The sequence below is a fragment of the Diplotaxodon limnothrissa genome, linkage group LG12, assembly GCF_057381915.1.
Source record: "Diplotaxodon limnothrissa isolate DT_005_m linkage group LG12, D_limnothrissa_male_GT1.1, whole genome shotgun sequence".
NCBI lineage: Eukaryota > Metazoa > Chordata > Actinopteri > Cichliformes > Cichlidae > Diplotaxodon > Diplotaxodon limnothrissa.
In genome coordinates, this window is record NC_140607.1 from 21897106 (window position 1) to 21923654 (window position 26549).

At 40.1% G+C, this 26549-nt stretch overlaps 2 protein-coding genes across 2 annotated transcripts in view; one reads left to right on the plus strand and one right to left on the minus strand.

Annotated features, from left to right (window-relative positions):
• The first annotated feature begins 302 nt into the window (after positions 1-302).
• Positions 303-1268, plus strand: LOC146621301 (hydroxycarboxylic acid receptor 2-like). Its single transcript, XM_085368308.1, has one exon. It carries the CDS (start codon positions 303-305, stop codon positions 1266-1268), a length of 966 nt encoding a protein of 321 aa, XP_085224434.1.
• Positions 1269-4702: 3434 nt separating this feature from the next.
• The window catches only part of kntc1 (kinetochore associated 1), a 28044-nt gene continuing 6197 nt past the window's right edge, over positions 4703-26549 (minus strand). The window contains exons 17-61 of the mRNA XM_085368309.1: positions 25118-25284; positions 24899-25010; positions 24625-24768; positions 24480-24536; positions 24175-24246; positions 23925-24044; positions 23596-23739; positions 23411-23506; positions 23182-23285; positions 22708-22810; positions 22506-22640; positions 22278-22397; positions 21957-22029; positions 21698-21765; positions 21303-21604; positions 21008-21180; positions 20114-20214; positions 18932-19076; positions 18580-18636; positions 18317-18480; positions 18133-18237; positions 17901-18029; positions 17463-17579; positions 16089-16198; positions 15729-15945; positions 15511-15600; positions 15249-15414; positions 14572-14630; positions 14242-14458; positions 14086-14159; positions 13756-13966; positions 13562-13674; positions 13389-13444; positions 12894-12972; positions 12685-12809; positions 12462-12597; positions 12257-12352; positions 12015-12071; positions 11649-11703; positions 10486-10549; positions 8359-8488; positions 8189-8278; positions 7562-7716; positions 4880-4982; positions 4703-4744 (exon numbers count right to left, since the gene is read on the minus strand). Of these exons, the coding sequence (XP_085224435.1) occupies positions 4709-4744; positions 4880-4982; positions 7562-7716; positions 8189-8278; positions 8359-8488; positions 10486-10549; positions 11649-11703; positions 12015-12071; positions 12257-12352; positions 12462-12597; positions 12685-12809; positions 12894-12972; positions 13389-13444; positions 13562-13674; positions 13756-13966; positions 14086-14159; positions 14242-14458; positions 14572-14630; positions 15249-15414; positions 15511-15600; positions 15729-15945; positions 16089-16198; positions 17463-17579; positions 17901-18029; positions 18133-18237; positions 18317-18480; positions 18580-18636; positions 18932-19076; positions 20114-20214; positions 21008-21180; positions 21303-21604; positions 21698-21765; positions 21957-22029; positions 22278-22397; positions 22506-22640; positions 22708-22810; positions 23182-23285; positions 23411-23506; positions 23596-23739; positions 23925-24044; positions 24175-24246; positions 24480-24536; positions 24625-24768; positions 24899-25010; positions 25118-25284 (5247 nt within the window). The 3' untranslated portion in view covers positions 4703-4708. The remainder of the gene's footprint in view (positions 4745-4879; positions 4983-7561; positions 7717-8188; positions 8279-8358; positions 8489-10485; positions 10550-11648; positions 11704-12014; positions 12072-12256; positions 12353-12461; positions 12598-12684; positions 12810-12893; positions 12973-13388; positions 13445-13561; positions 13675-13755; positions 13967-14085; positions 14160-14241; positions 14459-14571; positions 14631-15248; positions 15415-15510; positions 15601-15728; positions 15946-16088; positions 16199-17462; positions 17580-17900; positions 18030-18132; positions 18238-18316; positions 18481-18579; positions 18637-18931; positions 19077-20113; positions 20215-21007; positions 21181-21302; positions 21605-21697; positions 21766-21956; positions 22030-22277; positions 22398-22505; positions 22641-22707; positions 22811-23181; positions 23286-23410; positions 23507-23595; positions 23740-23924; positions 24045-24174; positions 24247-24479; positions 24537-24624; positions 24769-24898; positions 25011-25117; positions 25285-26549) is intronic.

Consider the following 26549-nt stretch of genomic DNA (forward strand, 5'->3'; position numbering starts at 1 on the left):
AAGGATAAACAGCTGAAAATATTTCTGCATGCAGAGATGTGTAAAAGTGATTTTTTTGTTATCACCTTTATTTTTATTTCTTTATTTCTACAGAAATTTAACACCACCAAGACAAACAACTAATTGCTTGTTAACACCTAAAAAAAAAAAAAAAAAAAAAAGCAGAAGCCTCAGGCTTCCGGGTAAAGGGTGAACCACATAATCACACTTTTTTTGCATTTGCATTTCCCTTTAAAGAGTACGGGCAGCTCCAAAGGAGTCATTTCTTTTTGTGAAGACATCAAAGAGGCACGTAGCTCACGATGCGTTGCAGCTTCAATGGCACTCTGCTGATCAATGTCCTCCCTCCTCTGCTGATGACAGAGTTTGTCCTGGGAGTTCTTGGTAATGGTTTGGCTCTGTGGATCTTCTGCTTCCACCTGAGGCCCTGGAAAAGCAGCACAGTGTTGCTCTTTAACCTGGCAATGGCTGATTTTCTGCTCAATATTGTTTTACCTCTCCGTGCCAGCTACTATTTCGCCGGGATCAAATGGAAGTTTGGAAACGCCCTCTGTAACATCTGCCTCTTCATGCTGGCCCTGAATCGCAGCGGAAGCACCTTCTTCCTGATGGCCATCGCTGTGGACAGGTACATGCGTGTGGTGCATCCCCACCATCCCATCAACTCTCTGAGCGTCTCTAAAGCCATAATCGGAGCACTCGGGCTGTGGTTGATCACCACTTCAATGACTGCTCATGTCTTCTCTTTGTCACACATCAACACAACGTACTGTGAGAGCTTCATGATTGACACCAAGACCAAGGGTAATCTTTCCTGGCATAAGTTTGCATTTCTGTTTTCCTTCTACATGCCTCTGCTGGTCATCCTCTACTGCACATTCTGCATCGTTCGCAACCTGAAAGGGAGGCAGTTGGCCCAGCATGCCAAGATCAAGAAGGCCTTGTACTTCATCATAGTCGTGGTAGTGCTCTTCATCATTTGCTTCCTCCCAAGCAACTTCACACAGCTGGTGATCTGGATCAAGTCCTATAAATTAGCCGGTTCCTCTAACATGTGTTCTGAAATGGAAAACCTTACCATTGTATTTTACATCACCATTAGCCTGACCTACCTCAACAGCGTTTTGGATCCTGTGGTCTACTACTTCTCCAGCCCCGTCTTTAAGAGCATCTGCAGGAAGGCTCTTCATCTGCCTGAAACAGAAAATGCTGAGAGTACAGAGAAGAAAACCCGGGAAACGGGCTCCCAGTCGATCAGCCAGCTGTGATCACTAAACTGAGGAGGTATAACAAGCAGCTTCATAGCTAAAGGTTCAATTTAAAGTAAGTTTATCGATTCCATCATTAAGCTGTAAGTGCTAAAGCTATTTCATATTTACTATTAATTGCATTTTCAAAACATGGCAATTATGGAGTAAAAACCTCTAAAAGTCAAAAAACGATGCAGCTGTGTCTTCTATAGAGCCGTTTCTAGCTAAAGCAGTCTCACTCACACTTTGAAATAATAAGCTACACACTGGCACAGAAATCCTCCGAACTGAGTGATTAAACTTTTCATCAGTGAAAAGCTTTTTTCTTTTTTTTTCCCAGCACATCACTTGCTTAGAAGCTATCACACCAATGCTGACTGCACTTTTCTAAATGTATTTGTCTTCCAAAACATGTACACGTTAAGACGTGTGAATTAAACAAAGATTATGTGAAATAAGGACATTTATAACCTCATCTGAATAAGATTTCTTTCTTTTGTCATGTGAAAACTATAATAATGAGAAACATACTGCATATATACATAATGTATAAAAGCTTTTATACATGAGTTAAAAATATGGATATATATTAAGGCAACTTTGAATAAAAACAACAAAACTGTATGAATATGTATTCTTTGTCTTTTGCCAATGCTGTATGAACGTATGATAATAAATATCTCCCTGTAAAACAACAGGCACTGGAGTTTATAGCTGCTTTTAGGTGGCTGGGGTAGAAGGAGGGTACACCCTGGACCGCTTGCCAGTCTGTCACAGTCTGTGAACAGCTGACTCTCTAACAAAGAGAGTCAGCTGTTCACACTCACATTGACACCCCTTTGTAATTTAGAGTTGACCTAAACCCACTAAAGTAAGTTTATCAATCAAAAAACGATGTTTGGACTGTTGCACAAAGATGGTGTATACCGAGAGAAAATGCAAACACCACGCAAGTGGTGGGTTTGAACCCAGGACCTCCTTGTCGTCAGGTAACAGTGCTAAACAACATATCAGTGTGCAGCTGCAACAGCAATATCAGTATGATGTAATGATAACTTCTTTAGGAATAATCTTTCAGGACATGCAGATATGGCAGATGATATATAAAATCCAGACCTATCACACAAATACTTGATACGAAGGAGAAGACAGATGTGTGCTCCATCTACACCGTTTTTCTAAATCTCCATGCGCTCTCCCAGATAGAGACACACTGAGGTTCTGTATCATCTCTTGAATTAGGAAACAATGGATTTAATGAAAGCCTGATTGTTCCTTAAGAGATTTTAAGCAACGAGCACAACCCTTAGAGAAAAATCTTTCACATGTATATTATCAAATCTGTTTGGTGCATTAATTTGTTTTCCTGGTATTCGGCACTCTATTGGGTCTTGTTTTTCTTACATGAAACTATTTTAACCAACTCACAACTGCAGTTTCATAACTGCAGCTAAAGTTGGGGAAGTACAATATCTGATGGCCTAGTTCAGCAAAGATGATTCAGACACTTTGGTTTCTGTGAATCGAGTTTATAAATATAACTTTATGACACTTGATCTGTCCATTCTGAGAAACAAGCCATTTCTTCTCATTTAATTCACACGCAGCTAAAATTATGGTTCTTGTGCAGCTTAAACAAGTCCTTGAATCATTGAAAACACATAAATGATACAAATTGCATTTAAAAACATGCATTGGTTTATATATCTTTATATAATGTTTTCTGAGGGGCAACAGTTTGAGTGTATAAACACATATTTAATCTCATATTTCTCAGACCTTTTTGCATACATGAACACAATCTGTAGAACACTATGCAAAAGTCTTGATCCACCCCTCAATTTAAAAAATTTTTTTTTGCAGAAAAATGCATCCACCGATTTATTGAAGCACAGTCTGGTCTTTCTTAGACAAGGGAGTCTGTCAAACTGTGTTAGTATATTGACCTTTCTTTGATTAAACTGAAAAAATAGGAACAAATTCTTAGTTTTTGCTTCTAGTAACAAAGTCCCAAAAGATACAATTTAAACATGGTTCTTTGGCAAGTTGTCTATAATGCTAGGGCAACACTGATTCATACCTTGAGTTAGGTTCCTTGAACAAGGACCGGACTAAATCTGGACACCAGTTTCACAAAATGGCCATTTTAGATGAAAATGAAACCGTCATTTTAACACAAAGCCACGCAGAGAATACAAAGTCTTCCGTTTCCCATGAGGCAAGTGAGTTTGAAAAGGAAGTCTCGTGACATTAATTTAATGCGCTCCTCTCTGGGAACAGATGAGCTTTATAAGTCCATTTAAGGGCACACCATGTGTGGCTAAACCACTAACAAGTAAACTTGCTGAGCGTTCTTGATGGGCAAACGTGATACATAATCTCTGCACACTTGAATGAGTGACAGCTGCAAAGGAGAAGAAAAAACTGGAGGACCAAAATGTATAAATCTTTTGAAAAATTCAGAATGGATAAAGTTCAGCTCGGATCGGTCTCACTGTGAGTGCACACTTCCTCTCAAATATCACACAGTCACTTCTAACAGCGAGTGACGGGAAGTAGTCCATCAGAAACAAGACCAGTGTTTAAAAAAAAGTTGATGAACCAAAGAAGTACGACTGAGATAAGGAAGCTGTTTCATATAAATGTGAAAGTAACAAGTATTTAAAAAGAAAACAGAAATAACTTTAGGAAAATGTGAGCACAGCAAGTAGGTCCCGCGTTCGAAACCACCATCTGGTCGGGACCTTTCTGGGTGGAGTTCATATTTTCTCTCTGAGTACTCCGGCTTCCTCCCACAGTCCAAAGACATGCAGTTAGTGGGGTTAGATTCTAAACTGCCCATCGGTGCAAATGGTTGTCTTAGCCCTGCGTCAGATTGGTGACCTGTTCAGGGTGAACCCTGCCTCTCGCCCTGTGGGAGCTGGATGACCGAGTTTGGTGTGGAAGAACTTGACTCCCATAAATCCCATAAACACCTCTAAATCTTTTACAAAGCCTTTTCAGAAGAGTTGAAGTTATAGCTGCAAAGGTTCGGCCAACATCGTATAAAATTCCATGAAGTAAGATTGGTTTGTTCCTTAATGTGTGTGACGGCAGATGAGCTGATACTTTTGGCAACACAGTGTACATCATTTATTAGGATTACTGCTCCTCTTTCTTTTAGAACCGATGTGCGACAGTACTTTAGCTTCAAAATATTGTACAAAGTGTGGCTGTGCAATGAAAATCAACAGTTAAACTCAATACACATCCTAGGAAACAAACTTGGAGTTACAGTGGAAAATAAAAGTTGACATGTGATCTGCTGCTTCTAAATAGCTCATCTCCACAGTTTTCATAAATGAATAGTTTATTCAAATATTACAGCTGAAAGATAAATGTGAAGTGCAAATACTGCATCTCAGCCTAAAGCAGACCAAGGAGGATTATATAAACACGGCTGAAGCAACAGTGCTGGTTCATCTCAATACTCCGTGTTGCATGTTAAGAAAGTCCTGAAAAACAAATGAAATCATTAATGCACACAGGTGAAGTGCTTTTAGCTAATAAAAAGAAACTTCTACTTCACATCAAACATGTGTAGCCTTTACGTTCCACTAAACTCGGCCCAAGATATCGGCTTCAGTTACCTTCAGGCAGCTGGATGACAACGAGCCATTTGTCAGGGTTTTCCCTCGCTGACGCTCTCTGTGTTTCATGTACTCACGAGCGAGTGATTCAGCATCATCATGGCTGCAGGGAAGATTGAAGAGCACAGACAACTAAAGTCATGCAACTTTAACCGGTTTAAGACATCTGTTTCTAACACAGTTCTAAGTGCGAGCATTTAAACTAAACTGGAAGCAAAAATCTGAATTTCGAGCTACAACCTGAGACTGTAGGATAACATTAAGAGTAAGTAAGAGTAACAGTAAGAGCTAGCGTTTTTAAATAACAGCCAGTCTATGACAACCTCTTCCAGTTAAAAGGTTTGAGATATGAAGACAAAATAAAAAAAAAAAATAAAAAAAATGAACAAACTGAGCCAAAATGCAGTGTGTGAAAACCTGCTTTCATTTCAATTGAGAGGCTAAGTAGCAGCCAGGTGCTGCTAATCAAAAGCATTTGAGTAAATGACCATCAGCAGATATCAGCACCTCTATGAAAGCAGATGTTTTGGCAGTTTGCAGGTCAGGAGTATTCAGGATTCACCATTAACTTAGTATATCAAAGTATTCTAGAGTCACAACAGCTGAAGCCAGAATAATGGGCCTCATTTACTAATATTTGGGTGGAAATGTTTTTATCATGTGCAACAAATTAGTTTGCATGCAAAATTACAGTCAGATTCAGAAACCTGCAAACTGGCCTATTTTATTCTCACCACTGTGGGTATGTTAGTAAATCAGAATAGTTCAAAACCAGCAGCCTTGTGGGAGCCCCATATAATTTGCCTATTATCTGCGCACTTCCCCGCCATGGCTTCTCAACATAAGTGAACACACTTAGCTCCAAGTGAAGAGAAAGTGGTGACGATGTTATAAGACAGAATCCTGCACCTCTGAGGCAAGAAACAAGAAGAAAGTCTGACCATATAAAATTAAATAACAGTGTCTGGATGCTGAAAGAGGAAGCCAGAAGAGACCAAAGAAGTTTCAAAAATAATAAATAAAATAAGCACGCAGGCCTGAAATAACAGAATATAATTTCTCCTGAGAGATTCCCTGTGCACCAAAGTTTGGAATCAAAGTTGACATAAAAACAAAATACCACAAGGAATAAAAAGATTAAAACAGGTGGAGGCCGAGGAACCATGTGATCCATCAGCCCCACACGAGAACCTCGCGAGCTTCGGGTAGTGACTGAAAGAATCGGATGCACAAATAAGCTTCCACCAAAGGGTGGCTGTGCTTCCCCTTGGCGATAGTATTTTGTTTTCTTCACGTGCCTTTTTTGTAGTCCTGAGCATTTTGTGGCTTAATGCGTTTTAGAAAGCTATGAATAAAAACCAAAATTCAATGATAATTGCTAATGATTGTTAGTAGTAGTAGTAGTAGTAGTAGTAGTAGCAGCCTTACTCATTTTACAGATTTGTGTTCAAATTCATAAGGCAGCCAGGTGTTTGTTGTACGTATGTTTGGTCAGAGGAACTGACCTAAACTAAATTTGTTCCTAAAATACAAAAATATTGATAAATCACAGATTTGTGCATATGCACTGTGAATGAGTAAATGAGGCCCAATGATCCCAAGCACTGCAACAAATCTACGCTGAATGGTTGAAATAGAAAAACACCAAGATTTTGCACTGATCCGGTTAAAGAGCAGACCTCATCCTGATTTAAATGCTGTGGTCAGATCTTAAGACAGAACATCTGCAAACCTCAATAAACTGAATTAAAAAATGTGCAATTCACTTGTATTTTTATTCCTATTTATTCTATTCATCCCCTTTGTATATTTTATTTATATATGTCTCTGTATTTATGTGTGTGTGTGTGTGTGTGTGTGTGTGTGTGTGTGTGTGTGTGTGTGTATATATATAATATTCTGTAACTCTCTAACTTCTGTTGGTGCTGTGCTTTTGGAAACCGAATTTCCCAGAGAAACCCACCCGAGGGATTAATAAAGTTTTATCTTATCTTATCTTCTTATCTAAAACCAAACTCAATGTTCAGATAAAGGTACAAGCAAACAGAATCACGGGGTGTAGTTAGTTTTCACATGCAGCGTCTGTGTTTTCTTTTTTCTCAATAAATGATGAACTAGCGTAATTATGTTGTGTTGTTGTTCATCTAACATTGTATCTAAATAATTTTAGAACCTGGGAACGACCAGATAATTTAAAAATTGTGCACTGATGCGTAAACTCTTAGACTTGAAAGAAGGTGGTGTGCTCGTTTTTCACACGACTGTGTGGTACTGTATCCCAATAACTTCCTGTTTTAAAAAGCTGATGTTTTTTTTCCTGTGCAAGTCTGAGGCCCATGGTGAAATTGCAGATTGGGGATCTGGCCATTACAGATCAATGCAGAGGAGGCGTCTCAGTGCGTGGTTATAGACTGGATTTTTATGTGTATAATAATGAAAGCTTTAGATCACAGCTCATAGATATCATAGGCACATGTAGATCATTGTTAGTCTCCTTCCATTTATATGAGGGTTGGAAGGACAGGTACCCGCTCTTTATATCCTTGTATGGATGATTACATCAGGTTTTAGACTTTTTAGATCACAGCACTATGCATCAGTTTATTGTTGATGTTTTTAAACCATCTCTATAGAAAAGTTTTTGTTGCTTTCCTATGAAAGGTTGAGCGGTGTGAATCTCACCAGTTCTGGCTGATCAGATAGTCCACCAAATCTTTCACTTGGTTAGGCTGCCCACTCGACACTATGAGCTGCTTCAGATGGCTGAAGTGTTTCGTCTTCAGCAGTTTCTGATGCTGTCCATTCTGGCTGATGAAAGTTAACACAGTCTCCCTGACCTGATGGATCATTAAGAAAATTAAGTCATGTAGTATAAGACATTAAATATATAACATAATATACTCTATAATTTTGTTTATATGAGAATCACAATGAAGAATGCAGATGAATTTCATTTCATCAGATGTTACAAAACAGCACATCTGCTCACGTGAAGATTGGGTTTATTTCTGTGTTTGGTTAGCAACACTGTTTTTCCGACACACAAAAAAATATCTTTCATAATTTCACACCATCTTATCAGCTGATCAGACTTCCTGTTTAACAGTTTTAAGGAGTGTGCTGATACTCAGAAATATTAATGTCTAAAAAATAAAAAGAATTCTATTTTTAAAATATATTTAGAAACAAAGAAAGATTAAATGAAATGACAATGTAGCTGAAGTGGACATTTCTAAATGAAAGTAAAATGTAGTAACAAGTGTTAAAGGCAGTTAAATCTGTAAGCAGTGGAAAGACGTCACATCTAACCTGTGAAGGAATACCAGCGAGTTCCCCGGTGTTCATAAGCTCGTCCACCTGCTCGAGCACGGCGAGCGGGTTGCAGACAGACAGGAAACCCTGCAAACAACAACAAAAAAAAGAGTCAGAGCCTAAACTACACGTTTACTTCTCACATGTATTTAAATGGATGCACTGACCTGGACCTGCTGCTCCTTCTTACTAGCACAGGGAATTAGAAGGAGCGTTCCCAGGGCGAAGGCTGGCAGATTGAACTGTGCAAAGCGATTGGCAATTCCGATCAAATCCAGATTCAACAGAAATGGGCACCTCGGGAGGGAAAAGCAATGGCGAGACATTAGGAGTTAAGGTGAAGATTAGATGAAGCATTACTCAGGTCTAATACTAATTCAGAAATGAATCAGACGGAAGTAGTGTGTTTATAAACTGTCCAAAATATTAAACGAACACTTAGAAAACACAATGGGGAAGGAATTATGCTGGACATCCATCCATCTATCTGTCTGAAATGGACTAGGTAATATGTTAGAATAGGCAGAATGCCACATTCAAAGAGACCCTGAAAATCAAAGTAAAAAAAAATCAATAAAAAAAGATGCAGCAAGTTAGTCCAGTTTTCAAAGATTTCACTGCAGCAACTCAGAATGGCACTCAGTAGTTTGTATGGCCCCCACAAGCCTGAATGCATGCCTGAAAATATCATAATGCGCAGCATAACGTTCTCCACCGCTGCTCCTGACATTTTCACATGCGTCTCATGTCCACAGGGTGAAGCTGATCTCATCTTTGAAAAGCACAGTGCACTAGTGGTGGACCTGCCAGTTCTGGTATTCTGTCCAGCTCTTCTAGATTAACTATCTCTCTCTTAGAATCTCCATGCTCTTGAGACTGTTGTTGGACTACCTGTGCACTCTCTCTGCAAGGACCAGGTATCACCTCATGTTTCCAGTAGTGACGCTGACACCAAATGAAAAACCAGTCAGAAAAAATAAGGGAAAAATGTCAGTGGACTCCACCTATAAAACCATTCCCTTTTGGAGGCTGTCTCATTGTCGGACCCTGTAGTGCACCTGTTGTTATTGTGTGTGGATGCCCTCAAAGGGCAAAAGACCACACAAAGGGCAGAACAGGCAGTGACCTCATTAACTGCTGACTCAAAACAATCCACCTACATTCAATATCAACTTTCATTATTAATATCTTATCTAAACTGAGAAAAACATATATACAAGTACATGATATTGCAGTTTAGACCTACATCACTGCATTAAGAACAAAACACAGCCTTTTACACTCATTCACTGTGATGATGTCATGTGTCATGAAACTGTTGTTCTTCTGAATCAAATCATGGCTGCTGATGTGAAAACACAGCATACAGATGTGCCCCAATTCCTGGTTCTGACTGGTTTTAGTCAGTGATGGCATTGGAAATCTATTTATTGAACACAAATGAACTACACACGGGTTCAGTTTACTGCATTTTTAAGCCACTTGTCTCAGAACACCAAAAAAGCTAAAACAAACAAACAAACAAAACCCCAAGCATGTATAAGATCATTGGTGCTACAGCTGACTGAAGCTGACTGAGTTACTGGCACCCTGGATGCCTGCATGCATCTGCTGCAGCAGCCTTGCATTTCCTGATCGTTCTCAGAAGAAATCTGACTGCACTGAGGCACCGGGATGAGGTGCTCCAACCAGTACTTGTACCATTCTTGCAGCAGCACCACATCCTGTTTTAGCAAGACAATACCTGTCCACACAGGACAGGTCTTTGTGGATCAGGAGCATATCCTGACATATCCCTAGCTTACTTATTTCTAATATGCCACCTACTGAACATACAATTTTTTCAAGGCAGGCACAACCGGTGACTATTCATTGACTGTACTCAACCAGTATGGAAGAGCAATTCTTCAACACTTGTACCATCAATGCACAGATGCACAACAGCATGCATCGTGTCCACAGGAGGTCATACCTCATTTTAGATCTCTTGTTTGAGCTTCTATTATAGTTGATGTATAATGCCTATTTAAAAACACTTGCTGACCAGTATATTTTAAGTGTGAACACTTTATATAGTCTTATCGAGTATTTGCATCTTTATCTACGTGCAAGGCCTCTTTTGTTTTTGTAGCACAGCCAGAGTTTTCAAGTCCTGATTGAAAAAGTTGTATCAAGATTTATTTTTGCTTTTAAATTAATAAAGAGTGTACGCACAGTATGCTGCCCTATTCAAACACAAGAAGTCCATGAAAGAATCAGTTTGGTGGTTATAGCTGAATGTGAGTGAGGCATACTTGAGGAGGAGAACAAATGTCCTGTAGAGCATCGCCTGCTGATCTGGACTCAGAGGAACAGAAGCTGGTGCCAAAAAATAAGAACAAACAAACAAACAACTGCATTTAAAAGAAGAGCTGAACAGAGAAGAGCACACATGCATCATCAACTTTAAAAGGCTTCATAGGAAGCAGTTAGCTAGTGAAGTTACTATCAGGGAACTTATACTCAGTGACAGCATACCGTCATGTCCACATTAATGATCTGCACTGACCCTGCTTCAGGTAATCATCCCTACCATCCTCTATAAAACAGTAGTACTGTACAGATGAGCACATCTGTCAGATTCAACTCACATAAGTCTGTATTATTCTTGCAGCTGTTTCTCAGATTTGCCTAAACCTGTTATTTCTCAATGTAATTTGCACTACTCTCTTAGAGAGCTGACATGTTTCTCTTCTTTAAGTTAATCCAAGTTTTTTTTCTTTCTTTAAAAAAAAAAAAAAATCACTGTTGCATATATAATTTCTTTTGCCCTTATACTTATTTTAGTACACCCCATTATCAGCTTTGCCTCAGAAACAGCTCACTTGTATGAAGTGGCGTACACAGCATTATTTGTTGTTAGATCTGATCAAGCCTGTCTTGGTTTTGGGGAATTGCTTATGGGTGGTTTCGAAATTCTGATGCTGAAAGGCTTAAGAGAAAGACTTCTCGAAAAAGTTTAAAGCAGCAAAATAAACTTCAGCTCCTACTTTTCTTCTTCGGTTTTTTTTATTTTTATGAACCTGCATTAAAGCCCTTACTCACGAGTCTCATTATTCTGACTTTTCAAGGGGAAGCTGTGGCTCATAAGGTAGAGTTATTAACCCAGTCTTTTACTGACCACAGCTCATGATGGGCAGTCCTACCTCATACATGCCTTTCTGTTATTGGGTTGCATTGCTGTAACTATACACAAAGCCTAAAGTTGCACCACTCTTGCCAAAACATTTCAACATAAAGTAATTTTTCATCTTTTACTTGCCAATGAAAGAGGAACAAGACACATGTAACTTGTTTGTACAAGTCTTAAGCCTGCAGGGTGAACAAGTTTGGGGCTAAAGCTTCCAATATGAAGAAAGTGGATATCTGAACATCAACGAGCACCAAGACAAGCAAATTTCAGTCATTTGCGTCGTACCTGAGACAAAAGGTGCCAGTATCATGCTCCTCCAGGTCCGTGAGAAACTTGAAATCTGCGGAGCACAAATAAAATAATTACTCGTTGTCAAACTGGAAAGTTATTTCTGGCACCGGACATCCTGTGGTGCAGTGGTTAAACCGTGCTCTACCAAATGCAATGCCACTGCTTTCGTTCCAACAAACACATAAACACACACATAAACAACCAAAGCCGATGCTCTGCACAAATGTCTGAGCATCAACTCCAGTGCTGCATTACTGTAAAGACATTAGGCATTTATGGTTTATGACACTTTAGAGAAAATGGTTTTACAAGTGAAAAAAATGCCTTTTTTCAATTCGTGAAATAAAAGTGATGAATTACCTCCCACAAAGCCGGAACAGCCACTATTGCCTCCAATACCTTCTGGAGGTGGCTGATCTGAGGAAGAGAAATATTTACATTCAGGTGTTACTTCCGAAACACAACCCAGCTTCTATTTAGGAATAATGTATTTATGGATCTTCAGCTTGAAAATATTTCCAAGTACTGGAGAAAAAAAACCCTCTCATTTTACGCTACTTGTTTTTTGGGTCTTTGAATAAAAGCGTGATGCACGTTCTCACCAGGTTGAAGCCGAGCAGCTTCTGAAGCAGGTTGTTCCACAGCTGAGGGTCGTAAATCTGGTACTCCAGGCACAGGTCTGCCACCAACCGCACAGCCTGAAAGGATAAAAGGTGCTTCCGGTTTTGTGTCTGACATTTCTAACCCAATGAAGTAAAAGTGAGGAAACAAGCTGGGATAATTTGAATGTTGTCTGTGAGAAAGTACCTGAGGCTCATGACTGTGGTTCTTCCAAAGCCCTTTAACTAAACCCTCTTTGGGACTACTGAGGAAGGACTGAACTGTGTACGGGATGTTTAATGCTTCCAGTTGTGAGACAAAGATGTAACACTTCAGGTAATATCTGCATATGAATAGAAACCAGAGAAACATTAGTTACTATAGACCTACAGGCCATACAGGTACCGTTTAACTTTTAATGGATTCTTACGGGATTTTGGTGATGGGGATTTGCAGCTGAGCCTCCAGAATGGGTGCATCAGCGAGGCGAACGAGACAGAGTAGCGCTCGAGTCCGATGGCAGAAGGTCAGACGAGGCCCAGATGTGCTAAGCGGCTAGAGAAGGGAAATCAAACACAGATTTAGTTGGATTTTCCCCCCATTATTGCTTTTGTTTTGTTTTTTTCCCTTTAAACGCACCCAAGTTTCTGCAGTTAAGATAGGGCTCAGATGACGGACGGCATCTTGCATCGAGCAGGACTCCAGCATGTACACCACCCTGTAAGCATTAAAAACACAGTGAGTAGAATGACTACGCCAGTGGGTTCTCAACACAGAGCCAGAGAGAATTTAGAGCAACCAAGAAATCTTTATTTCATTCATACTGCAGATGCATGCAACATCTGTGGGCGCTGCTAAAGGCTTTTGTAAGAAAGAAAGAAAGAAAGCACTCTGTAAACAGTAACTGATATCTTAGGGTTGCACTTGCATGTCTGCGGCTGCTCTGTCGTACATGTGAGCTTTGAGGTCTCGATCTGTGGTTGCCTATGAGGGCAGAGTTGACAGCTGAGCAGAAGACACACTGCAGTGTCACTGCTAACATCCTTTGTAACTCAAAGGTAAACTATCCCGTTTTAACGAATTATAATTAAGAAAAAAGAAAAGTAGTAAGAATGGAAAAAGTGACTGCGCTACCTCATCAAGTCTGGGTCCTCCTCAATGTTGCTGACACAGTCACTATACCCAATATCCTAATTAAATAAGAAGAAAGAAAAAAGTTTAGTTGCACTAAACACACAGCAGCAAATCTGATAACACACAAAACAATAAAAAGGCAGAGAGATAAGATAAAGCTACGACTGACAAACCTTGACCACAGCCGGGCCCGTCTTGCAGATCCATTTTTCTAACAACATGGTACGGATTTTTAGAAGATCCACATTATTGACTGTGGCTATTTCTTTAACTGCACCATGTATATCTGAGAAATAGAGAGACCTGGTTATATATTTAGGGAAAAAGCGAGCATTCATTTACCTACTGCGTTGATAAGTGTGCTCACCTGGATACGTCTGACCTCCTGACTCTTTGTAACGCTGTTCCACACTGCTGTGCTCGTACAGGGCCATTATGAGCCTGCCTGGCAGCCCAGACAGCTTCATCAGCTCTGGGCTGTTCAGCTGACTGGATATTAAAGTATTCTCAGTGGCTGAGCGCTGAAACTGTAGCTTCAGCTTGGACAGAAAGGTGTCTCCTCTGGCCCGTGCTACCTCCTGTGTGAGGTCAGAGGAGGAGAAGGAGAGGAAAAAAAAAAAATCATCAACTAATGTGTAAAAAACTTTTTAGATGGGCATTTGAGACATTTCAGAATGTGAACAATTCAAAGACTGACATCAAGGTGTGGATCCTTTAACCAAGTGTCTCCAAGTGCCAAACAGAACCTGAGTGACTGTGTCTTCTCATAGCCTGTAGAGAAGAGGAAACAGCTAAGTGCATCTATACAAACACCCCTCACAGTCCAGCGTAGAGTCAAACGTGCAGCTCAAACCTGGCGGAAGCTCCTGGGTTATCTTGTGGGCCGTGGCAGCAGCCCACTCCGGGCTTTGGATACATTTGATGTACTTCATCATAGTCTTCGCCACCTTGAAAGTCTCCTTGTTTTGACAATGCCCCTGACCCATTTTCCTTTGCTCTAAGATTAACGGCTTCATTTTCTTCTCAAAGACATGGTTTGCTGCTGACATGTAGAGCTTGTCAAGGCTCACCTGTGGAGCAACAGGATGGTTTTAACAGCCTAAATTACCTCATTTTATGAATAAAAGAATATTTTCTGTGATTAAACAGACTAAGGCCGTGGTTTAGATTAGCGTGGCTTTACCTTCATGAGTTTGCTAATCAGCAGAAGTGTGGGGAAGGTCTCCTCGCTGAGCTCAGGACCTAAACAAAGAAGAATATTTTAACTTCATCAGTTTTAAACCATCTCATCAACTCTACCAGTATACTTCTGTCTGTAACTCAAAAGGCTTTTAATGAAAAATGATAAAAACTTTGTTGGAGTGTAGAGTGGGGTCATGTTAACAATCCATTAAAAATTGGCTTAAGTCAACCAAAGCCTTTGAACTATAATTCTTAAATTTTTGGTGTGTTTCACTTTTGACCTCTGGCCTGTTCTTCCAGGTCAAATAAGGTCAAACCTTAATAAAATGTCTTTAAAACTATGATTAAAGAGAATGAGCTACCTAGTTAGTTAGAAATATACTGTATTGTAATATTATATAATAAGCTTAAGTTATTGATGTCCACTTACAATACAATACCCTTAAAAGTAAATACTGACCACAAATGGAGCTTTTTGCTTCTGGTCTATGATAATTATTATTTTAAAAGTAATAGATGCCAGTGTGCAAACATGTTCACAGTTCAGGAGAAGTGCTGAAATTACTTCCTTTTAGACAACACCTACATTATAACAACTTTCTACCACTGCAGATGTGATGAAGATAAGTTTATGAGCATTAATACTGAGGTGTGAAAAGGTAACAGTGGTTAACTTACAGATAATCTTCCAGTAATGCTTGGTCTGCATAAGTAGGTGGAAGGGAAGTCTGCTGCTGGAAAGGGGGTTTGGCAGCAGACCGGTTTCGAGAAGATGCGTGTTCTCCACGTCTGTGGGAGGAGAGACTCGCGTGTAGGACTTCAGATGCTGCAGGAGACCCATCGCCTGTGGGTTTAAAGTCAAATGTTTCAAGTCCCAACATTTCATTTTGAACACAGTGAACTACATAGGCTTGAATATGCCAGTGTGTTTGGTTTTTACCTGACCCACAGAGAGGCTGGTCACGTTCTCATCTGCAGCCTGTATGATCTTCAGCACCACTTCTATTCTCTCGTAGTTGTATGGGCTGAGCTGTATGAGAGGAAACGTTTTACAGATCAGCTCAACAGATTCTTGTAGGTTGGAATTTTATTTTTTTAATGTTTAAAAGTCTTAAAAACAGATAATTTTAGCGTATACTACATTTTAAATACAAAGACCTTGAATATGGCAGCACAGAGGTTGTCTGTGAGCTTGCTGGTGTTGTGTAACATTGGGATGATCTGCAGGACTCGATCCAGCGTGTCAGTGTGAGACAGAGGTTGCGCCTCCTCCTGACCGACAGCTGGATCACCTGCACCTTCCTCATCCTCCTGGAGCAGCAGTAAGGTGGTAATGTACTGGTTGATTACACTATCATGGTCCAGATTGTAGGTGCTGCAGAAAGGAAAAAAACAACTTTTAGCATAGCTGAGCGTGACATATACATGCACTCCAAGACAGGGTGGACATTTAAACACAGTCCAGACACATTTGTCCAACATGTTAGATGGTCAAAAGTGACAACAGGAGGAGCTGACCTGCAGTACTGGAGGATAATGTCTGGGGTGATTCTCTTGTTTTTCACTAAAACAGGGATCAGAGTGCTCTTCATCTCAGACCGCTGACGGAACACTGGCTGGATTGATATCTGGGAGAGAGACGCACAATAACAGATATGAAGTGACACAAAACAGGGAGAGAGAATGAAATACACAAAAAATTAAACAAATCTTTATAGACCTACACTGCTCAAAAAATTAAAGGAACACTTTTAAATCAGAGTACATTAGGTCAGTTTAGTAGGGGGGGAGTTGTTAAGTAGTTTCAGCTGCTTTGGTGTTATTAAAATTAACAGCAGGTGCACTAGTAGGGCAACAACCCCCACATTTTCCCTCTCCTCGTCTTTTCTGACTGTTTTTCTTTTGTTGCTAGTTTTGCATTTGGCTAGCGTCAGTGTCACTGCTGGTAACATGAGGTAATACCTGCACTCTGCAGAGGGTGCACAGGTAGTCCAACTCCTCGTGGATGGCGCATGCATATGTGCCAGTGCCAGAAGGTTTGCTGTCTCCAAGAACAGTTTTAGTAGCATGGAGGAGATTCCAGGAGACAGACAGTTACTCTAGTAGAGCTGGACAGGACCATAGAAGGTCTTTAACCCAAAAGCAGGTTTGAGCACTGCCAGAGCTATAAAATTACATCCAGTAGGCCACTGGTGTGAATGACTTTGATTCGCCTGAGTGCACAATGTTCTCTACTGGGCGCTGTGCTCACTGCCTGGCACCATAGAGCCTGATTGGTATTAGCTATGAATACCAGAATTCAGGTCCACCACTTTTCACAAATGAAAGACGGGTTCACCCTCAGAACATGTGAGAGAAGTGAAAGGGTCTGGAGAGGGTAAGGAGAGCGTTAAGCTGCCTGTAACATCGTTCAGCATGACCAGTTTGGTGGTGAGTCAGTGATATGCCTGCGGAGGAAAATCAATGGAGGGAGGCAGAGACCTCTACAGGCTAGGCAGTGGTATCCTGATTGTCATTAGGTATCAGGATAAAATCCATGTCCCCGTGGTGCAGTGGGTCCTGGGTTCCTCCTGGTGCATGACAATGCTCAGCCTCATGTGGTGAGGCACAAGCATGTGGGGGCCATACAAACTGCTGAGTCAGCAACTCAGAGTTGCTGCACTGACATTTTTGCAAAATGGACTTTGATTTTGGGGCTGTCTTTGAATTAATATTGATCAAACATAGCGGCATCCATTCATATGTAACACATTATCTAGTCCATATCACTGTAGATATCAGCATGATTTTCCCATTGAGACCTGATGTGTTTTCTAAGTATTCCTTTAATGTGAGCATTGCATTTATTCAGACCAGAGTACCTTTGACCACCTTATTTAAATACTTCATTACCTCCAATTTGCCAAGCTTGATTCCCCACTCAGCATCAGTGATGACAGAGAGAAACCTCCTCTGTTCTTCTGCCTCATTATATAAACTACAGAGATTTGCTCCAATCCTCGCCACAGCCTGGAAGAATAAAACACCGTAAGGGATTTCTGGAATATAACATCGATTTTTCTACAAAATTGATAACTGCTTGATATAACTGATTCCCAAGTGTTTAATCTCAGGTTCTTTAGACAAACTTCAGCTGAATCTTTTCTGTAGTCAAAGGGAAAAAACAAAACGATATGACAAAGTCTGATATTTATGGACTCACTAACTGATACACAGAAATAATAAAGTCCGTTTTTGCCCATTTGTTTCTCTTAAATTTCCCTTACTAAAAACAATAAAACATTTTTTTTAATTACATTTTTTTTTAAAAGAAGAGATTTTATTGCTTACCAAAATCTTGTCATAGTTTTGCCAGGTGTTGTCAATAACTTTCCACAGTATTTTGAAGACTTCTGCTTTGGAGAGGAGTGTACAGAGACCAATAGCCAAATCACAATCCACCACCCTCCAGTTTAACACCTGTAGCCAATAGACAGAAACATAGATGGCTATTTAAAATATACCAAAAATGCTGTTTATCTACTACAGAATTTTTGTGGTTTTGTGGACTTGGCTGACTCACCTTGTTCAACAGTGGCACAGCCACAGCATTCAGAGTAGACGTAGTTGTCTTCCTGTGATCGTTCAGGCACAGGTTGTACTTCTTAAGCTCTTGTGCGTCATAAAGCTGAGAGGAGATAACAATCATTTTCAGTATAACGTCTTGAGAAACACAACAAGCACCGCTGTGAATATCGCAGTTGTACCTGTAGGCTCAGCTTTATATCCATGACGTTTGAGGTGACGTGCTGCAGGCAGCTGCCGTACGCGTTGACCAGCACTCTGAGGGCCAATTCCAGCTGACTGCACTCCTGTAACATCTGTAGCATGTTGGCCAGGGGACCGAAGAGCGGCCGCAGGTAGTTTGAACCTGCATGCATGATGAGACATCAGGTCAACATACAAAACTGCAATTTGATAAAAAAACAAAACATAGAAAGCAGAGGACGTTTTTTAATTTCAAATCTACCATCTTCAAATGAGCAGTGTGACAGACAGGAACAGTCCAGGGAGTACAATCTGGTATCTGGAAAAAAGGTCATAAGTTATAATAAGACTTCTGGTAAAAATAACACAAGTCAAGTATATTTAAGCATTTTTTGATAACGTCAAAGGTGGCCAAAGGGCTATAGACATTATATGACAGGCAGCATGAGAAATATGCAACATAAAAGTAATACGATCAAATCAGTTTGCAAAATTAAATAAATATCAGTAGTTAAAATCAATGGCATAGACCACTAAAAGTTGCCAAGCTTAAAAAAAAAACCCCCAAAAAACAAAAAAACATTTAAGAGAAAATAAATCTGAGAATTTCTTACCTTGAGAAATAGGCAGCAAGCAGTTGGTAATCTCATACTGGACAGGCAGCACTGACACTGGGTCCAGAACAATGCAATCTTCATTAAAGACATCTTGAAAACTCCACTGAGATTGCGGGTCTTTTTCTGCCTCCGGTGTCAAATCCTGGAACGGTGCACAGTTTAAAAAGTATGAAAACATTTGCTTCACTCCGCAGCTTTGTGAGAGAGAAGCATTAAATAAATGCACGTTTATCAAAATCATGGATTATTTCTTACCATCCGCTTAAGAGATTCACAGTTAGAATTTTGTAATGATAATAATTTAGATGTCTACCAACAAATAAATCATTTAAAAAAATGAAGAGGCTAGAATATACAATTCTATGTCCAAAAAGTTTGTGTAAAATAAAAGTAAAACCCAAAGGCAATGATCTTCAAATCTCACGAACCCAGATGTCATTCAAATCACATAGAAAACATATGAAATATTTAAACTGAGAAAAAGTACAATTTCATGGAAAATATGAGCTTGTTTTGAATTTGATGGCAGTAATACAAAACAACTTGGTACAAGGCCACGTTTACCACAGTGTAGCACCCCAAACAGTCTATAAGCATCGGCGATCTCAAGAGACCAGCTGCTGGACTTCTTGTGGAGGAATGTTGTCCCATTCTTGTCTCATATAGGATTCTAGCTGCTCAGCAGTCTGGTTTGTTGTATTTTTTTATTTCATGATATGCCAAATGTTTTCAGCTGCTCAAATGTCTGGACTACAGGGAAGCCAGTTCTGCACCTGCAACTTCACCTTCAAGCCATGCTGTTGTAAAAGCTCCAATATGCAGCTTAGCATTGTTTCACTGAAATATGTAAGTCCCGCTTACATATGGGAGCACGTTATTTGAAAATCTGTATATACCTTCCAGCATTGATGGTGCCTTTTCAGATATGCAAGCTGCCAATTCCATAGCACCTCAATCTCTGAAACTCTTTTTACAGAAAATCTTGTTACTGGCCTGTTGCTGTTAAGCCTTTTGCTACATCCTCCTCTTTTTGAGACATGTTGCTGTCATCAAATTCAAAACAAACTAATATTGTTTTTCATCAAGTCGTGAAAAGTTTCAGTTTAAACATCTGAAATGTTTTCTTTGTTCTACTGGTTTATGTGATTTACACTGGATGAGAGGTAGGAAGATACTGACCTTGACGATAAAGCCATAGTTGTCTGATAACTGACACTGATGATAGACATCCATAGCAAACCGTGTGCATTTGCAAAGCTCCAAACAATCCAGGAGAAGATCTGTAACAGTTAATACAAGATAAACCTCAGAATTTGCAAACTTGCAAATTATATGAAAAGGTAAGGGGAATAAGACACGTTATGCTCACTTAGACCAGTTGAAAAAATTCCTTCTTCTAGATGTTTTTTTACATCTTGACTCTCCCTTTAAGTTGATTTTGTGATTGGATGCCCCTCACAAACAGAAGATATTAAAAAGTGCATCTCTCAATGACGTCCTACAGAGTCATTTAGCATTCAGAGCAGGCTGAAGCCTGAGGTTTTGGCTTTAAGAGCATTCACACGTAATTTAACACTTTGATTTTAAATATGAACACCACCTCTGTAGTGGTATCCCTCAGCCTCGAGTAGATACACATATGATATCATGTTGGACCTGCTACTTTGCTTCATTCTGGTTTATCACATTTAAAAATGTAAGTGTCTTTGTCACTTGCTCACCTACTCATCTAGCAGAGTAACCACAAAACCCCACCAGCCTTTGTTGGCTGAGGGTAAAAAAACAAAAACATCTCAACCAACTATATTTTCACTCTGTTGGGCTGAGGAAAGGCAGCTGCTTTAAAAAGACCAGACAAAGATAAGTGATAACTGTATTTTTTTTTTAAATTTGTTTTAAGATAGTTAGGGTAAAAAAAATCCTGTCAAACTTTGATATCACGCATGTATTCACTTTTTACAGCAAAATATATTTTACAGTAAAACTATAGATCCAGGGCTGAGTCACTTTAGTGCAACTTTCACCTGTGTGAAATACTGTTGAACGTTTGTGATGCTTTCATGTGTTCTTTACCTGAATGACACACGGTGATAGCCTGACAGGCCAGATCATGAATCACTGCTGGCAAATCCATGTCATCAGGAAGCACCATGGGGACATCCGCCTCCAGCATATGGCATAACATCTTGGCAGCAGTAAACAAAACCTTCCCTGTGCTGCTGTTATAGTGGTGCTCATACAGCTCACTGAAAACATAGAGAGAAAGTGCAAATATGACTACAAGCAAGTTTTAAATGTTTAAATAATGCACCAGGTTTTTTTAAAAACCAAACAAAAAAGCTGGCTCTGTCAGTTTCTACATGCAAACCTCAGGATCTTGAGCGCCTTGTCAACTTTGCCAACTTTCAGAGCTCTCAAGGCCAAGTCGGACCACAGCTCCTGCTCGGTGCGCTGCAGCTGCCTCCCCAGACGGCGCAAACCAGCTTCTGTGGAGATCGTCTTGGTCTTGCCATCTGGATCGTTTGCTACAACTGGAGTTGTCGTGGCCTTCCCCTTACATGAACAGCGGCCACGGGTGTTTTCGTACGCTGTGATGTGATGTTCCTGGATCTGTTTTCGAATGTTTGGATCCTCATAGTTGGAGGGAGTGAAAAAAATATCAAAGTCCTCCTTAAGAAGAGAAAGATAATAAGTCTGGAGTTTAAAACAAAATCAAATAACAGATTTAGTAATGCTGAAAAACATTTGTTAAATGAAGCTCACCTGCAGGTGGGCGATCGCCTTGAACATGATGAGGTTGTTCTCACACTCGACGCTTTTTAGAGCATCATCTGCAATGAAACACGAGGCCCGGATTCACTCTTGAATAATCAGGTGCACATTTATTGCGTATCTTTTCAAAAAGCCTCGGATAGAAAACCAGTGTCACATCGTTTTAAACAATTTTATCTCACAGAGACTTTTCTGAAACTTCCTTCAGTCAGCCAAAGAGCAGGAGGAACGAGTCATAAATATTACTTACGTTTTTGGATTATATGCAGGTATTTCAGAGTCTCCACCATCACCTGAGCTATCACCATCTGATGTTTCTTGTGCTATCAAAGAGGAAATTCAATTCAAACCAAATGATCATATGGTTACCATAACAACCTCCAATGTTTCCTGCTGCCATCTTAAGCTTTCGATTATAAGGTTATGCAGACGCAAAAGAAATTTAATGTTTGCAAAGGAAAGTTTAGCTAGAATGACTTCAATTCTTTTAAAATGCAACACTTTAATTGAACCTTAAAAATAAATAAGCATAAAATGCACTTCCACAAAGGTGACGTCTTCCCTTCTGTACCTCATCAGATATGTGTTCTTTGTCCTCCAGCTGCATCCTGGCCCACGATGTGAGACGCTCAATCACACACTCTGCCTCTGCAGAGGGCAGCTTCTTCAGGAGAGTCAAGATTTCCTCAGTCTGCAAAAAAACACAGTACAAAAAGTCCCATACAAAAATATCAGGAACACAGAAAAGCAAAATTAGTCAGTAACATGCGGTTAAAAACTCCTGTGAGGATTTACATACCTTGCTTTGGCCTATGAGGTGGATGACATACAGGTAATTTATCTGGGATGTTGGCAGTTTGTACGCCTCAGCTAACGTCAACGAGTCTTCCAAGGACATTGGCAAGTCTTGCTTGAGGATGTATCTAATCAGCGTCTGGGGAAAAACTGAGGTTATTTTACAGATAATAAGTTGCATATTACATAGAGCAGTCCGTACATACCATAATTTGGGTGCTGTTAGACAGGTTGAAGTTGCGGATGCCGTATCCCCTGAGAAGTTTCCTAATCTCCATCAGACGGTAGCTCTCCTTTAACAGCTCCTGTCTTTAAAAAAAAGAAAAGGGATTTTATTCAGTGTCTCACATTAACCTCCTAGGACCTGGTATCTACATATGTGGACATCACATTTTAGGTTGTCTAGACCACAATACTAAATTTTGCTCTACAAGGCCCAGATATCCACTTACGAGGACATTATACTGCCGCTGTTGTATTGAAATTTAAAACCAATGTCCTCATATGTGGATATCAGGCCCTTGTAGAGCAAAATCAGGTAAAAAGATAATTCTTTGTTTTTATATTCATCAGGTCCTAATCAGCACAAACAGCAATGAAAAGTTAAAAATGCATGCCATGAAAGAGTTCAGGTCTTAGGAGGTTAAAGGTACTTGAAGGAGACAATGATATAATCATACTTTGGTCCATCCATCTCTAGGTACTGCTGGACCAGTTTTTCCACCACATTACTCCACGGTACCACAGCCTTCTGCATGATCTCCAGCACAGCATCAACCATCAGCTGGAAGAGAACACCATGATGTGAGATTTTACAGCTCCCACTGGCTGCTAGGCTGATTTTTCACTCAAATATTTGTGCACATTAATTGTCTCGTCGTGTAGCATGTAACAGTAACAGTCACCTACATCAGTGTCAGTCATGCAGCCGAGCACGGCCACTGCTTTAGCTTCCCATTCAGTGAAAAGTGTCGTGGTCTGAGAACTGCAGCGATCCAGCAAATCCTAGTGAAGATTAGGGGGAGAAACACAAACACCATTGAGTATTTGATAAACTAGTTCCTCATGTGCATGAGGTTGCAATGGAATTTTACCTTGATGTATTGCAGAAGTAGCTCATCAAAAGGAATCTTGTGTTCTTCAGTGTACGGCCTGATGCTGTTTTCCACTGTGGCGGCGATTAGCTCCGGAGCCGGCACTTTGTCCAGCATGAAAAATGCCACACTCCACACAGTCTTCTTTTAAATTGTGAAAGAAGATAACGCAGTAAACATCAAGAAAACACATCCTCTACAAAAAATAATGCTGCAGTAGCCAGCTTCAGAAGCTGGGGATCAGACCACCAGGGCCCCCACTCCTTGCCGCTGACCCAGACACAGCAACCGACCCCCTACAGCAGGGTAGATATTAAAAAAAGACAAACCTTTTCAAAGACCGAAAGGGAAAGTGAGCAGTTGTATTTCTGATGTAGGTCCAGCAGCTGACGTAGGTTGGACACCAGGGATTTGAGGTTTTCCACCTCTTCTACACAATTACTGTTATCCTTAAAAAACAAAAGAAACAAACAAAAAACAATCAATCAAAAAATTATCAGGAAATTAAACACAACATCATATTAATTAAGCTGCATTTTATTGAAACCGGTAGAGCCTAAAAACAAAACAAAAACCTACAGATTTCATCCATGTCCATAAAGAGGGCAGTCCAAGCACAGCCAGGTCCAACCCATTCTGAGGCCAAGCACGCTGAAAACAAATAATGTGCATTTAGTGCAAGACTTCTCAAAGGCCTATTCTGAGACAGGGAAATATCTGTGTCCACTTAACAACATAATAAGATAAAGCTGAAATACGTTTCCCAGTTTATATAAATAAGTCCATATAAGAACTCATTTAAATTAGAGGTCTCTAAAGTTGTGGATGACTTCAGAAGCCTGGTTTTATTTAATCATTTCAGATCAATATCCTTTTGTCTTTACCTTTTCTGTTAGCTCCAGATTTCTTGCTTTCTGCTCGAGCCACTTTGCCAGGATTCTCTGCAGGGATATGGCGGCAGTGTCTTTATTAAGCATACCACTATACGTTAGAGACAATAGTATTTAGGAATGCAGGACTGTATCCTACCTGTCCTTGTGGTAACACTCTCCTCACAAAGGGAACAAAAACTGTCTTGAACCACAGGCAGAGATCCTGTGAGGGCAGGTCCTCTGGGATGGCACTGAGGATGGCTTCAAGGCTGCTCTCACCGAACTTGGTTGCAATCTGGCCCTGTCACAAAACATCGCAACACACCTTAACGCCATTGCCGAAACAATAACCACTGTTTTTGATTTAACCGGTGGATTTAATGATGTACGAAAAGTTTCTACACATATAAATGTGGTGATATAATAATGACCTCATATCTGAGCCAAAGAAGCTGTGCACCCTTCATGTCTCCTTCTCTTAGATGGCACAGGATGTCTCCGAGATCATCAGTGCTGTTCAGAAACTCAATCCAGGCGATTCCACTGTGGATGGTAAAGTAACCAACTAAAACCACTCAAAATTGTACTCAAACAAACAAACTCTGTATAACAAAATAATTCAGAATTGGACACTAAGACATTGATTTTACTTGAATTTTTCCACACTGTGGAGGCTGCAGAAGGTGGCCAGTCTGGCCAAGGCCTCCTGGATCTGTAAAGAGGAGTATCGCGTGGCAGCGTGGTTTAGCATCTTCTCTGCTGTCTCAAAGGTCGGCCATGGGGCCTTGAGGCAGTATTCCACCACATACTGCTCATCCTAGACCACGTGAAAAAATACATATATATAAATAAACAGTTGCTACTCAATAACTACTCAAGAAATGAACATTCTTTCATTTTTATCATAGTTTCATTTAATAGATAGAGACAAATATCAACCAAACATCCGGGATGAACACATTACATAAAAATTTACTTTAATTTGCATGTTACTGAGTGAAATATGTATTTAATCTCTAACCGAAATAAGCCCTTGTTAGGAAGCACAGCAGTTAAGATGTTTCTTGTTGTTGGTCACCAGGCCTTCCACACAAAAATTAGGGATTTTGGCTCCTCTTTACAGAAACTCTCTAAATCCTTTAGGTTTCTTGTTTCAGCAGATTTAGCTAGGCCACTGAATGACCTTAATGTGCTTCTTCTTTAGCCACTCAATTGCTGCAATGGTGGTGTGTTTTGTTTCCACCTCTGTGCTTGACTGTGGAGATGGTATTCTTTGGGTCACACTCACCATTTCTGTTCAAACAAGGTGGATCAAGTTCATGCCCAAGAGCTTTAGTTTGGTTTCATCTGATTACACCACTTCCTGCTGCTCCCATGTAGTTCTGGCCAGACTGATCACCTTTCTCGCGATTATCCTCACATCATGAGATAAAACCTTCCATGGAGCTTATATACAGCTTTATATTTTTTTCTCCATTTACAACAAGTGTTTTTGAAATCAATTGACTGACACAAGAAATCAGAACTCTGGCTGGGCTGTAGGGAATCAAATCCTTATTTCACTCTATGACATGAAAATCAATGTATAATGTTTATGTAATGTCTTTTTTTCAAACTTACAAACTCAGCAGGGGATCAAATAGGGCGATATGACCAAAATCTCATATCCCGATATAAGAATTCTATCGTCCGATAACGATATAAATCATAAAAATGTAACATTTTCTGTAAATTCTGTGAATCTTGGGCAGCTCGTCTTGCGGGAAGTGTTTCCAGCTGCGCGTCATGTAGCTGGAGTCGAGTGTTTTAACCGATGCATGAAACTATACATTTTTAGACATAAGTTGTAACGGCCGCCGTTTTCTTTGTGAGTATTTATTACACGGCGTGCTGCGGGGAAAAGCCTGTTCTAACGTTTGAGTCTAAGGTTTATTTTTTAGCACCTGGCGGCTCTTTTTTACTTCTCATCCGTAAATAATCTGCTCTTTCACGTGATTCAGTTTATTTTGAAAAGTCTCAACAGGATCTTGAGCTTTATTGTGAAAGGTTTATGTGGAACATAAACAAGCGGACACGCGATGG